The 13230-nt window shown below is 52.4% G+C and overlaps 2 protein-coding genes across 4 annotated transcripts in view; both read left to right on the top strand.

Moving 5' to 3' along the window:
• Positions 1 to 9885, top strand: BORCS8 (BLOC-1 related complex subunit 8). Of its 3 annotated transcripts, none has more exons than XM_015557752.1 (6): positions 1 to 237; positions 2850 to 2964; positions 3449 to 3513; positions 6764 to 6871; positions 8218 to 8292; positions 9147 to 9885. In XM_015557752.1, the coding sequence occupies exons 1-5, from the start codon at positions 203 to 205 to the stop codon at positions 8249 to 8251; spliced, it is 357 nt and encodes a 118-aa protein (XP_015413238.1). In that variant the 5' UTR covers positions 1 to 202; the 3' UTR covers positions 8252 to 8292; positions 9147 to 9885. The 3 variants fall into 3 exon arrangements, with proteins under 3 accessions (XP_015413238.1, XP_006778394.1, XP_006778396.1); XM_006778331.2 differs by lacking the exon at positions 9147 to 9885 and adding an exon at positions 8636 to 9064; XM_006778333.2 differs by lacking the exon at positions 9147 to 9885 and adding an exon at positions 8640 to 9064.
• Positions 8227 to 13230, top strand: part of LOC102766047 (myocyte-specific enhancer factor 2B) — a 21155-nt gene continuing 16151 nt past the window's right edge. Inside the window, exon 1 of the mRNA XM_015557751.1 lies at positions 8227 to 8292. The gene's annotated coding sequence lies outside the window, so the exon portion shown is untranslated. The remainder of the gene's footprint in view (positions 8293 to 13230) is intronic.

The following is a 13230-nucleotide window of genomic DNA, read 5'->3' on the forward strand; positions in this document are numbered from 1 at the left end:
CTGCCTCCCGGTGTGGCCCCTTCCCCGGTCTCTCACTCACGGCCCCTCTCCGGGTTCGGTAGAGATGGAGGAACGGAGGGCAAACCAATGGGTACTGGAATAGTGGCAGGGCCTAGTGAGGTTTCGCAGGGGAAGGTTTAGGGAGCAGTCACCATCTCCAGCTTCCGGTTCCGGTTTTCAAGCTTAACGGGCCTCGGTGGCTATGGAGGAACCGGAGATGCAGCTCAAGGGGAAGAATTCGAGGCCCCAGAGGAAGTGAACTGCCATCGAATCCTGGTTCGGCCTCTGACTAGTTTTGAAAGCTTTAGTACCCGTGCCTCGGTTTTGTCATCTGTAAAATGGGGAGTATAGTCCTCCTCCCTCCCTTCAAAGGCTTGTGAGAACGCGATGAACTGGAATTGGTAATGCACTGGAAGAAAGCTCGGGGCGTGGCAGCCGTATAGCAGTGGTTCTCAACCTTGGCTGCAGTTACGTATTTGTGTGTTTACATTGACTTACCATATATTTATAATCCCATAGTTACAAATTACAAAGTGCCATAAGCGTTCTAAATTATGAAGTCTCCTGTTATTTTATCACACACGTTATGTCTTTAAAAAAATTTTTTTGTATTGATTTCGGAGAGGAAGGGCGAGATGAGAGAGAGAGAAACATCACTGATGCCCAGCTGGCGTGGCTCAGTGGTTGAGCTTCGATCAGGAAGTCAGGATTTGATTCCGGTCAGGGCACATGCCAGGATTGCAGGCCCCTCTTTAGTGTGGGGCGTGCATGAGGTAACTGATCAATGATTCTCTCATCATTGACATTTCTATCTCGCTTTTCCTCTCTCTTCCTCTCTGAAATCAATTAAAAAAATTTTAAAAAACAAAGAAACATCACCGATAAGAGAATCATTGACCCGCTGCCTCCAGCATACCTCCTACCCTGGGGATCAAGCCCAAAACCTGGACATGTCACCTCACCAGGAATTGAACCATGACCTCCTGATCCATAGGTCAAGGCTCAACCATTGAGCCACACCGGCCGGGCACACGTTATTTCTAATTAGTTAGAAGGCACAAGTACATTTAATTCCACCGCTTTTGTAAGCTCCCAGCTGTAAGCTATTACATGCTCATTTTCTAAAGGAGGAGGCCTAAGAGGGTAACAGTTTCTATAACGATACAGTTTGGAGGTGGCAGGCTGGGCTGCTGAGCTGGACTGATTCACACTGGACAGACTAATGCATGGCGTCCTTTGATTCCCAGACATGCCAGCGTTCTCTCTCTTGCCAACCACACTGCCCTGGGCAGTAGCATAGGATCATCTCTGTAGCAAACCTTGAGAGTGGGTACTGTTATTGCATTTTTACAAATGAGGAACTGAGGCTCAGAGAAGCCCCCATCCTCACAAATCCAAGCTTTAATATTTTTATCTATAAATACGTAACTTAGTAAAGAACGAGAATTTAAGTATAAGAGAAACGAACAGGGTGCTGAGGTTGGGAATGAGGGACATGTGTTTATTCTTGGTGATTGGGGAAGGCTTTGCCCAGGAGGTGACATTTCAGCTGAGACATGAGGGATGAAGCCGGGGGTGAGGGTGGAGGTGGGGGGAGGGGTAGTGGCAGTGGCAGGAACAACACAGGCAGAGGCCCTGGGGTGGCAAAGTGTTCAGAGCTTTGCTGTAAATACAGTAGCTACTGGTCACAGTATTTATGGGTATTTAAATTAATTAAAGTTAAAAAATCAGTTTCTGAGTCACATTAGTCACATTTCAGGTGCCCAGGAGTGGCCACCTCATTGGACGGTATAGATTCTAAAACCTTTGAGTCATCTCAGAAAGTTCTTTTGGGCAGTGCTGGGAGTGTCCAAGTAACAGCCAGGAGGCACTGGGCCCAGGCAGAAGGCAAAGACCACAGCAGCAGAACATACAGGACCTTAAGGGCCATGGTGAGGAAAGCAGATTTTATTCTCTGGCTGATGGGAGCCATGGAGGCTTCCAAGCAAGGGAGGGTCATATTTGATGTGTTCACTAGGAGTTCACTCCATCTGTTGTGTGCATATGGGACTGTTGGCAGGAGGGGCTGAGTCTGGCATCCAGGTGGGAAGCGGCCATACCTGGACCGGTGGGGTCAGTGCAGTGATAAGCATGGGAGAGGCTGGGCTTTGTTTTGTGTCAGAACCAGAAGATCTCATGTTTGGCGTGGATGACCAGCTGACTGGGAATGCAGACCCTGGGATGAGGATTTGTGTGTAGTTAACTTACCAGGAGAGCCCCACAGACTAGAGGGGAACAGAACAGGGCTGGGGAGGAGGCTGACCAAAGAGCAACCTCAGGTAAAATCCCTCAGAGTTTGGTCTCAGCCTGATTTGGCAAGGAGGTTTTAGGGGGGTGAGTCACACCTCCCAGTTGTCCCAACACACAGCAAGGGGCACAGACTTTTCATACTCCTCGATGGTCTGTCATGGCTGAGGGCCACCCAGGGATATAAGTAAACTTTCAGGCACTTTCAGATCCAGTCACCAGTGGATCCTTCTAGGAGGAATCTCAGATTTATTCACTGGGGTAAAAGGAATTCGAGGAGATCCGAGAGGGCAGCAGCCGTGTCCACTACAAGTAGAATTGGGAGGGGAAAGATCCTGAGTGCACTGGATGCATTGATAACATGAATGAGGCCCTCTGTGACCATGTCCTTCAACCTCTCTCCTGGGCCACAGGTGACCCAGCTGCTGGAGGGGACACCAGAGACTCCTCACTGCTCTGGCTGGACTCAGAGGTTGAGCAATCAGGAGTCTTACGCTTTGTTTCTTTGTGTCTGTGCACCCTTTTCCCTTACTTTGCCACCTTCCACGGTCAATTCTGGAACCAGTCACAGACAAGTTCACCGAGAGCGTCTACGTCCTGGCCAATGAGCCGTCCGTGGCCCTGTACCGGCTCCAGGAGCATGTGCGCCGCTCTCTGCCAGAACTGGCCCAGCATAAGGTGAGCCCCATGCACCCCTGCACCAGCCCCTGCAGGGCCTGCACATTGTGAGCTGGGGCCTGCTGGGGAGCAGGGGCTCTTGGGATGAGTCAAGGCTGGAACACAGCAAGGAGGCATGCGGTCACTGAGCCAGGCTAGGGCTGTGGGTAGACAGATGGGGGGCAGATTTGGAAGAAGGAGCAGCAGGCCTAGATGAATTGTGACCTGTATGGTGAGAAGGAGGCAGCTGTGTGAAGACTAGAGGGAAGAGCATGCCAGGGAGAGGGGACATTTGGTGCAAAGATCCCAAAACATAGCAGCTAGGTGTCCACAGAAAGCCTGGACTTGTGAGGGAAGAGAGTTGGAGGAAGAAAGGTTGGGGGCTGGAGGGGGCCAGTCTCTGCAGCCATGGTGATCGGGTGGTCCATCGCAGAGAGCTGGGATGACAGAGGTGGCAGCCTCCCCCTGCCTAACAGCCCCACCCCCACCCCCCAACCCCCCGCAGGCCGACATGCAGCGGTGGGAGGAGCAGAGCCAGGGAGCCATCTACACAGTGGAGTACGCCTGTAGGTGAGCACCTCAGCCTCCCCATTGCCAGGATCACCTCGCTCTGCATTGGGCTCACTGCCTGGGCATTCAGGAGCATCTCAGCCAGCTCCCTGGGAGCCCTGTCTTGCCAAGCCCACCTGAGGGGGAAGCATGTGGGTTTCAGTTTCCCTGGCCACACAGCAGGTTCGAGCCGAGGCCTGTGCTTCTCACTGTTTGCTCAGCCTCTGTGTGCCTCGGGCAGGCTTCTTCCCAGCTCCGATCCCCTCCCCGTCTATCATAGGAGGGTGTAACGAGGTTGGGGAAACATAGATTTGTCATCTTAACCACTTCTAAGTAGTTCAGTGGCATTCAGAACGTTCACATTGTTATACAACCATCACCATCCATCTCCAGAACTTTTCATCTTGCACAACGGAAACTCTGTTTCCATTAAACACGAACTCCCATCCTCCTCCCCCAGCCCCTGGCACCCACCATTCTATTTTCTGTTTCTATATTTGACTGCTCTAGGGACCTCACATGAATGGAGTCATACAGTATTTGTCTTTTTGTGTCTGTCTTCCTGCATTTAGAGCAGCGGTTCTCAACCTGTGGGTCGCGACCCCTTTGACGGTCTAATGACCCTTTCACAGGGGTCGCCTAAGACCATTCTGCATATCAGATATTTACATGACGATTCATAACAGTAGCAACATTACAGTTATGAAGTAGCAACGAAAATAATTTGATGGTTGGGTCACAATATGACCAGAAGGTTGAGAACCACTGATTTAGAACAAACATGTCAAACTCATGGCCGGTGGGCCGCCAGTGGCGAGTTTGACATCCTTGATTTAGAGTAATGTCCTCAAGGCTCATCTATGTGATAGTATGTGCTGGGATTTTCTTCCTCTTTAAGGCTTAGTAAAATTCCACATTTTGTTTATCCATTCATTTGTCGGTGGGCATTTGGGTTGCTTCCATGGTTTGTTGTTCATTTGTTGTTTTCTGTTGCCTTTTTACTTTTTTTCTTTATTCATTAAGGTATTACATATATGTCATTATCCCCCCCATTGGGGCGACGCTCTAACCACTGAGAAAAATGGCCAGGGCTGTTGTTTTCTATTTAATTTTCTTTTTTAAAATCTTTACCTGAGGATATATTTATTGATTTTAGAGAGAGGAAGGGAGAGAGAAAAACACCAATTTGAGAGAAAGCACATCGATTGGTTGCCTCTCAACTGGGGACTGAACCCTGCAACCTGGGCATGTGCCCCCATCAAGAACCACACCCATGACCCTTCAGGTAACAGGATGATGCTCCAACCAATTGAGTATACTGGCCAGGGCTGGGTTGCTTCTGTGTTTTAGCTATTGTGAATAATACTGCTGTGAATGTGGCTGTACCATCTGTGGGTTTTTTGTTGTTGTTTTTTTAAATATATTTTTATTGATTTCAGAGGGGAAGGGAGAGGGAGAGAGAGATAGAAACATCAATGATGAGAGAGAATCATTGACTGGCAGCCTCTTGCATGCCCCCAACTAGGGATTGAGCCCTCAACCCAGACATGTGCCCTTGACAGAATTGAACCCGGGCTCCTTCAGTCCGCAGTCCAATGCTCTATCTACTGAGCCAGACCAGCTAGGACTGTTTTTGTTTTTTTTGTTGTTTAAATTTTCTCTAAATCTTCAGATGGTCTCCTCCGCCCCAGGGGAAAGATGCCTGAGGGTGAAAAATGGTAGTTGGTGTTTTTTTGCATTATGGCAGCTCTGCTGGCCTTTTCTCCTGCACTTCTGTTGGTTTCTGGGACTGTATTTAATGCCCTGGCTTGTTCTCTTTGCCTCAGGAGTTTGGCCACTTTATTTAAGGTGCTGTTTGCCCCGGGCATGGCCTGTGGGGCATTTGGTGGAGGCTGCACACTCCCACCATTCCTCACCCTGGCACTGTGGGGTTTGCTTGCCAGCTTCTGCGGTGTGGGCGAAGGTTCCTTGAAAGGAAGTCCTGCTGCTGGGGCCACTGAGCTGAGTGTTCTGCCATCAGCAGTCCTAGTCCCTCCACTGGGACAGGGGGTGGCCGGGGCTAATGGCATCTTCCTGAGGATGGGGGTCAATGGCGTTATTGGCATGAAAGAGCCCTGGCTTTTATTTATTTTTTTAAATATGTTTTTATTGATTTTAGAGAGAGAGAGGAAGGGAGAGGGAGAGAGACAGAGATAAACATTGATCGGTTGCCTCCGGTATGTGCCCAGACCAGGGATTGAACCTGCAACCTGGTCATGTGCCCTGACTAGGAATCGAACCAGCAACCTTTCAGTGCATGGGAGGATGCTCAACCAGCTGAGCCACACTGGCCAGGGTGAGCCCTTGGCTTTTAGTTATTTGAAATGCTTTATGCAGTGTTAATGTTTGGTGTAAAATTGAAAGATGTTAAATTGGGGTAACTATTTAATAGTGAGCTTATGTTAGTGAAGTTTTTTCTTTTTTCATTTCTTTATTTTCATATTTATTAGTGAGTTTTTAAATCAAGTTGGGCAATCAAATACTAGAAAAGCTGACTACGCTTGGTGGCATAAAATGAACAAGTTAACAGAGTGAGAAACAGTGAACGCTCCTCCCCTTCATCTCGTGGCCATTTTCAAGCAGGCCTCTGATAATAAATAGAAGGGATTTTTTTTTCTTTAACAAAAGGAAACCACACTTTTAGCTCTAGTCAGTGTGGCTCAGCAGTTGGAGCATCAGCTTTTGAAACGAAGGGTTAGGGGTTCACTTCCTGGACAAGGACACGTATCTGGGTTGCGGGTTCAATCCCCAGCCCTGGTCTCCATGCGTATGGAAGGCAGCTGTGTCTCTCTCACATCCATGTTCCTTTGTCTCTCTCTCTCTCTTTCTTTCTCTCTCTCTCTCTCTCTCTCTCTCTCTCTCTCTCTCTCTCTCTCTCTCTCTCTCTCTCTCTCTCTCTCTCTCTCTCTCTCTCTCTCTCTCTCTCTCTCTCTCTCTCTCCCTCTCCCCCCTCCTTCCACTCTCTCTAAATATCAATGGGGAAAAAATTCTCAGATGAGGATTAACAACAAACAAAATAAAACCACACAATGGGACACTTTTCTTTCTATGCAGATGTTGCACAGGTGACTTTCTGGCACTCGAAAAGCCCCTCGAGTCTTGGCAGGAAAATCTAAACTATGAGCTCATGACGAGCCCCCAGGGAGGTCCACAGAGTCCCCCAGGGACCTGCTGAGCTCCAATCGGTGGGTGCGGCAGAGTGGTGCCTACTGGGTCTGTCTTCCCATTATAGTGCCGTGAAGAACCTTGTCGACAGCAGCGTCTACTTCCGCAGTGTGGAGGGGCTCCTCAAACAGGCCATCAGCATCCGGGACCACATGAACGCCACCCAGGGCCACAGGTAGCTCCCGGGACCACCCACCCCTGCTGCCTCCGCCTCCGCCGGAACCTTCACCACTCAGCCAGGAACTGCTGCTATCGCTCCTTGGACAGCTTCCTCTCCTCATCTCTCAATGCCTGCGCCTTCCTCTTGTCCTTTGTGTCTGTGGCAGGAGAGTGCAGTCACTCAGTACCCAGATCCTGAGCTCTGCTGTGTGCCTGGTCCTGGGCTGGTCCTGGGGACAGAGAGGTGAGCACCGGCCAGGTCTGCTATGGTTTCACAGGGAGACACACAGCAACCAGGTACACACGGAGCGGACCAGAGCACTTCCGAAGTGTGCAAAGGAAAAAAGCGAATATGGGGCCTCTCTGATGAGTCGGAGGAAGTGGGAGCGGAGGCCTGAAAGATTTGCTGACAGAAATGACTGGGGATGATGTTGCAGGCAGGGCAGTGGTGAGGACAAAGGCCCTGGGGCTGGGGCACTAGGTGTGCTGGAGGAACATCTGGAGGATGGGAGTGGCTGGAGCAGGTGAGCGAGGCGGGCATGGGGTCAGGGAGGTAGGCAGCCAGCAGGGAGGCTGCCCAGAGCTGGGGGAAGCTTTGAGCTGAAGACAAGTGGCATAAACATGAAAAGCACTTACCGTCCTTGCACACTGGGGAGAGAGTTTTTGGGGAAGGAGTTCTTTTTGTTTTTCATAACTTAATAAATATGCATTTGAACACACACATATACACATGCTGTAAGGCATAACTCTACTTTGAGATGTGTCTGGCTCCCGTTGTTTGGGGTTCTGGCCTGCCTGTCCCCCACGAGATATTTAGAAAAAAGAAAACCTCTGTGTTGCTGTGTCGGATAACTAAAATGTGAGAATCGTTCAAACAAAAGCCTGGTGAATATGTAAAACGGATGTGCAGCAATCCTTCTGAGGTAGCACGCTAGGGTTTACCTGGGTTTGCTGTTCTGCTGCTACTGGTGACAGTCATCACTAGAGTTGACTGTATAGTGTCTTGCACAGCGCCCTGCACTCAGTAGGGCCTCAAAAAACTATAGCTTTTACTTTGAACTCGTGGTTTTCCAAGTGCTTTCAAATGCCCTGCTTGTCCCTGCTGTTGTGAAAATGCAAAATGCTTTTCTGAAAGCTCCACGCTGCTGCTAACCTCTCTCTTTGCAAGCCCTGTGGGTTTGAAGTTCCCAGACATGCATGAGTCCCGGCCATGACCTCTGAAGGAGGTGGCTGGTCCCGTTTTTACCAAGGAGCCCTGACGGTTCAGGCCCAGGGCCTTGGGAGGGCGACCCTATGCACAGGCCAGCCTAGCTGGGCAGGCCTCTGACTGGTCTCACGAACACCGCACATGTTTTATTCCAGCCCCGAGGAGCTGCCCCCACCCTCCTCGGCCTGATCCCAGAAGAGACTTGGAGGTGCTTTGGCCCCTCCAACCAGGTCAGTGCTGAGTGGGGCCAGGAGCCTTCCTGCATTCCATGCTCTGAACTAACCCACCCTTTTGTTGTCCAAGCAGGGATTTACCATCTAACCACTTGGGCTTGTAGGGTGGTTTGGTCAGCCGGGGGGAGGGGGGAGTGTGCAGGGTGAGGGAGACCTAGGGCCTCTGCTGCTCAGGGTCATTGTCAGCCCATCTCCCTCGTGCTCCCTCTGCCATCTTCTTGCCCTTGTTCAGGTCATAGGCCCTCTCCTGATCCCAGGGACTCCTCCTGAATAGAGTGGATCCATATTTCCCTGCCTGCCGCATGCCAGCTGCTTGCCTTACTCACGTACCTTCTCTCAGACAGAGCCCGGCATGGCGATTACCACCCAACTCTGGACTCCTCGCTCCACCACTGACCTGCTGTGTGACCCTGAGCAAGTCACTCCCCCTCTCTGGTCTCTGCTTTTCCTTCTTGGAAGTGACTCATCAGGTGACAGAGGTGGCAGTTTTCCCGCTCCTGCCTGTAACCCCCAGGCCAGCCGTAATGTCCCCTTTGCTGCCCGGGGATTCCTACCCCGCATCAGCATGATTCCTTGGACCAATAACTGCCACGGTGTTAATCCCCATAGATTACACTGTGCTGGGGGCTCTGCCATGGTCATCTCTCATCCTCAGCCCATAGGTAGGTGTCACCCTCAGATACAGATGGGAAAATAAATGCAGAGGTGGTGTGACTTGGGCAAGGTCACACAGCTAAAGGAGACCAGACCCCTGCCTGGTTTCGTCCCAGCCTGGCCTCTGACATGCTGTGTGACACGGGGCCTAGAACTGACCCTCTCTCGTCCTCCCTTTCTCCATCTGGACAAGGAAGGCTGGACTGGACCTTTTCTACAGCTGAGGTGGACATTCGTGTACTTGCTTGCCTGGCCGGATTCTGCCTCAAGCAGAAACACCCACCCCGGGCGTAGGCCAGATGGAGAAGTCACCCTGGGACTCTGAGTCCAGCTGTACCTGACCGTGTCCAGCTGTACCCTCAATTACTGTATTTGCCAAAATTGCTTTGAGTCTTTCTGCTAACTGCAGAAGAGCCCATACTGATCTCTTCCAATTCTAGGCTTAGGAGGTCATGACCCACAGTCTGTACACCTCCGAGGCCAGCTGTGTCAACACTGTGTCCAGCGAAACGTATCGGGAAGATACATCAGGCCCACTGCTCTGGGAGGACCCTCCACATTCTCCTTGGCACTGTGGGTGGTTGGGAGAGAAGGGTGGCAAGGGCCAGGGGCAACCTAGGGAAGAAACAGGGTCCCGGTGTGGTGTCCAGGCTGTGGAGGAGCCTGAGGGCCTGGGAGAGGGCTCAAGGACACAGGAGGTGTCAAGTCAGTCCTCTCTCCCCTCCTGGAGTGTATTAGGGGGCCTCCATGCTGCTATTCTGCCTCCCCACCACCCCAGCTCAGTTTGAGGGGAAGGAAGGACCTCAGGTCCAACCCATTGAGGCCCTGACTAGTGTGTGGTCCCCACAGCATCACTCTTCTTGCCTGCTCTGAAAGTACCTGTAATTGTCCGTCCCTCCTTCTACCTGTCCACCATGCAATCATTTGTCCAGCAAATATTGACTGTCCTCTGTGCGCCAGGCCCTGCCGGCCCAGGGGATGCCCTGGTGAGCAAGACACGCCAGCAAGAAAGGCTGCTAAGTGGGGTAACTACACATACCCCAAGGGCGCTGTGAGGTAGTAGGAAACAGCTGTGGGGTGCCCCAGACCTTTCCAGGGTTCCCCGCCACCCACAGCCCCAGGACACAACCTTAGCCAGAGACGATTCTGGACTGTCAGATCCCTCACACGGAGTCCAAAGGCCCACAGGAAGGAGTGGGTGCTGGTAATTTGCATCTTATTTACATGGCCACTTCGCCCTTCACACCCACAAACGCCCCTCAACAGCTGGCCGCCAGGGGGCGCAAGAGGCAAAGGTTTGGCTGGGCGCTGGGCCTCTAAAAGGTCATTGTCTTCATTCCTGGCTGATCGCAGTGGGGCATTGTGACCCTTACCCCTTTTTACCCCGTATGTCCTTGATTCCATTTTTCAGAGAGCGAGCTGAGGCTCCCTGAGGCTGGACTACTCAGCAGGATCCGCATGTGCCCCCATGCGCTCCTGATCTCCCTCCTCCTGGTATGGCCTTGCTGCTCAGTAGGACTTGCTTCTAGCAGAGCCCCAGAGATAGGTGGAAGCCGGGGGAGAGGCAGTGAGCTCCCCGTGCCTTGGGGCAGGAGTCTAGCACCCATGGGGGTGATGGAAGGGATCCCAGCCCACTCCCGCCCCATCGAGGCTCCTTCAGATCTGCAGGTGGGATAAAAGGCCCAGGAAGGCAGCAATGCCCCAGGTTGGTCTGCAGTGGTCAAGGCGGGAATCAGACTTGAGTTTGGCTTTTAGTCCTTATCGCCTGGTCCAAATCATGCTTTTTTTCCAGCCCTGCTCTGAAGGGTCCTGCCCTTGGGAAGTCCCTTCCTAGCCTTGTCATATCCCTCAGTGAGGCCTCTGGATGTCCCAAACTTGGTCCCCATGCCCCTCCACCACTCATACCTTCTCCCGGCTCTCCAGTGGTGTAAGAAACCTATGGAGACACCCTTTGGTGCTGTTACATCCTGGGCCTGGCCCCGAGGAACCCCTAGGCTGGTGAGACAGCTAGACATGCACCCCAAAAATGCTGAGTCAGCACTGGACTGGAAGGAGGAATGGGCGTGGAAGAATCCCAAATGGGAGGGGGGATATAGAAAGCTTTGGAGGAGTGGGAAGGTAAGCCTTAAAAGGTTCTCCCCAAGAAGGAGGGGCTGCTATTGTCCCCACTTTTCATACAAACAAACAAGCTCAAAAGGGTGAAGTGACTGACTTGAAGTCACAGTGGAGCTGGGATGGGGACCAGGGTTCTTTGACCTGAGGTTCTGTCTGCCGGACCACACTGTCCTTGCCATGGAGAGTCCTTCACAGCCTTTCCCTGCTGACATGTGGGAGAGGATCTGGAAAAAGGGACTTGGGGGAAGCGGCTTTTCCACCTCACCATCCTCCCACCCCTGTCTCCCCCATCTTCAGGCCCCCTTCTCAGATCCCTCATCTCTGGCCCTTTCCACCCCGTTCCACCCCCAGCCCACCCCTCTACCCTCCAGCATCTCACTCCCGCAACTAAGGTGTCCCCTCATCTGAAAAGACTGAGATCAAAAATTTTGACTGTCCCACCCTGGCTGGTTTGGCTCAGTGGATAGAGCACCGGCCTGTGGACTGAAGGGTCCCAGGTTCGATTCTGGTCAAGGGTACTTGCCCAGTTTACAGGCTCGATCCCTAGTAGGGGCTGTGCAGGAGGCAGCTGGTCAATGATTCTCTCTCATCATTGATGTTTCTATCTTTCTCCCTCTCCCTTCCTCTCTGAAACCAATATATATATATATAACCAATATGTATAACCAATGGGGAACGGGGGACCACAAAGTGACACAGCCAGTGGTGGGAGAGTATAGGATAGGAACAGGGGCACGGGAAAAAAGGAAGGGCCGTTATAGAAAATAGGGTGTGAGTGATAGAAGATGAAATGGGGCCAGGAACACAGGAGGGAGCCTCAATGGCGGGAGAGGGTAGGTGGGGGTGCAGGGGCAGCCCCAGCCAACGCAGCTCGGCCCGCCCTTCCTGCCATGCCCCAGCTGCTCCCAGAGCTGCTCCAGCTGCTGCCCTTATGTAACCAGAGCCTGCCTGTTGCATCAGAGATGGCAGGCCGCAGCAGGTAAACAGAGTGGCCCTCGGGGGGCCTGGGGCTCCCCAGCCACTTCCACGCTCCCCAAGCCTTGTTCTGCACCTTGGAGTTGAGGCAGAAGCCCCCAGACTGGCCTGGGCCCTGGTGTGTCCTTGGAACACCTGAGTGTCTGGCATTGGACACTGAGGGGCAGTGGTGGCAGGGGTAGGGAGCAGGACCTTCGACTCCTACCTTATGATGACACAGTGTGAGCCCTAGATTTTATGTCCAAAGAGGAATATGTGCCCAGGTTAGGGGTCCAAAATTCTCATATCACAGATGGGCAAACTGAGGCATGGGAAGAAGCACAAGCCTGTTCCCAGCCTTAGTGTCCTCCACATAATATCTCCACATGCTCACCCCCGAGTCCAGGGGTGCAGCCATCTCCTGTTGTCTTCTGAGAAGGTGGACACCAGGCAGCCATGTAACCCACCTGCACCCCACTTCATTTGCCCTAAATTGACCACCTCCTCTCCCTCTCTCAGCCTCTCCTTGGGCTCCCACTCCCATCTACTCTTGCTCTGGCTTCATCTTCCTTGTCTCTACCAAAAACCACTGTACGCTTCCTCTGCACATTGACAAGGGCTGTTCCCTCTTGGAAAACTCTTCTCCCCGTGGCAAACTGCTACTCCAGCTTCAAGGCCCAGTAAATGTCCCCTCTCTGGGAAGGCTTCCTGACATCCTAACCCCCACGCGGCTGGAGGGGTGTGTGGTGGCTGCTCTGCCTGCTCCAGACTGGGGGCTTCTTCAGGTTTACCCCGTCCAACGTTATCCTCATCCTGTAATTCTTTCACATTGATTCACTCAACCCTCTGGGCCTGGCCCTGTGCTGGGCGGTGCTAGGGTCCCAGGGAAGATGTGGATTTAGAGGTCTGAGCTGGCGCCCAGGCGTGGAGGCCCCCTTCAGCTGACCTTTAAGTGGAGGAAGGCACCCAGCAGTGGAGGGGGCCTGTCACTCTCCTGTAGATGGCGGGTCACACAGGTGACTCTGCAGTCCCTCCATCTGGGTGAGATCAAGGGTCAGTGTTGGCTTTGAGAAGGGCTCAGTCGCTGGGGCCGTCAGGGACAGAGTTATATTTCACCCAGGATGGAGGAAGTCCTGTATTGAGGCTGGCAGTTGTCAGAGACGGTCCAAATTAGGGTCAGAATCACAGTGCGGGGGGGCGGGGGGGGGCGGG

This window comes from Myotis davidii, unplaced genomic scaffold (assembly GCF_000327345.1).
Source record: "Myotis davidii unplaced genomic scaffold, ASM32734v1 scaffold448, whole genome shotgun sequence".
NCBI lineage: Eukaryota > Metazoa > Chordata > Mammalia > Chiroptera > Vespertilionidae > Myotis > Myotis davidii.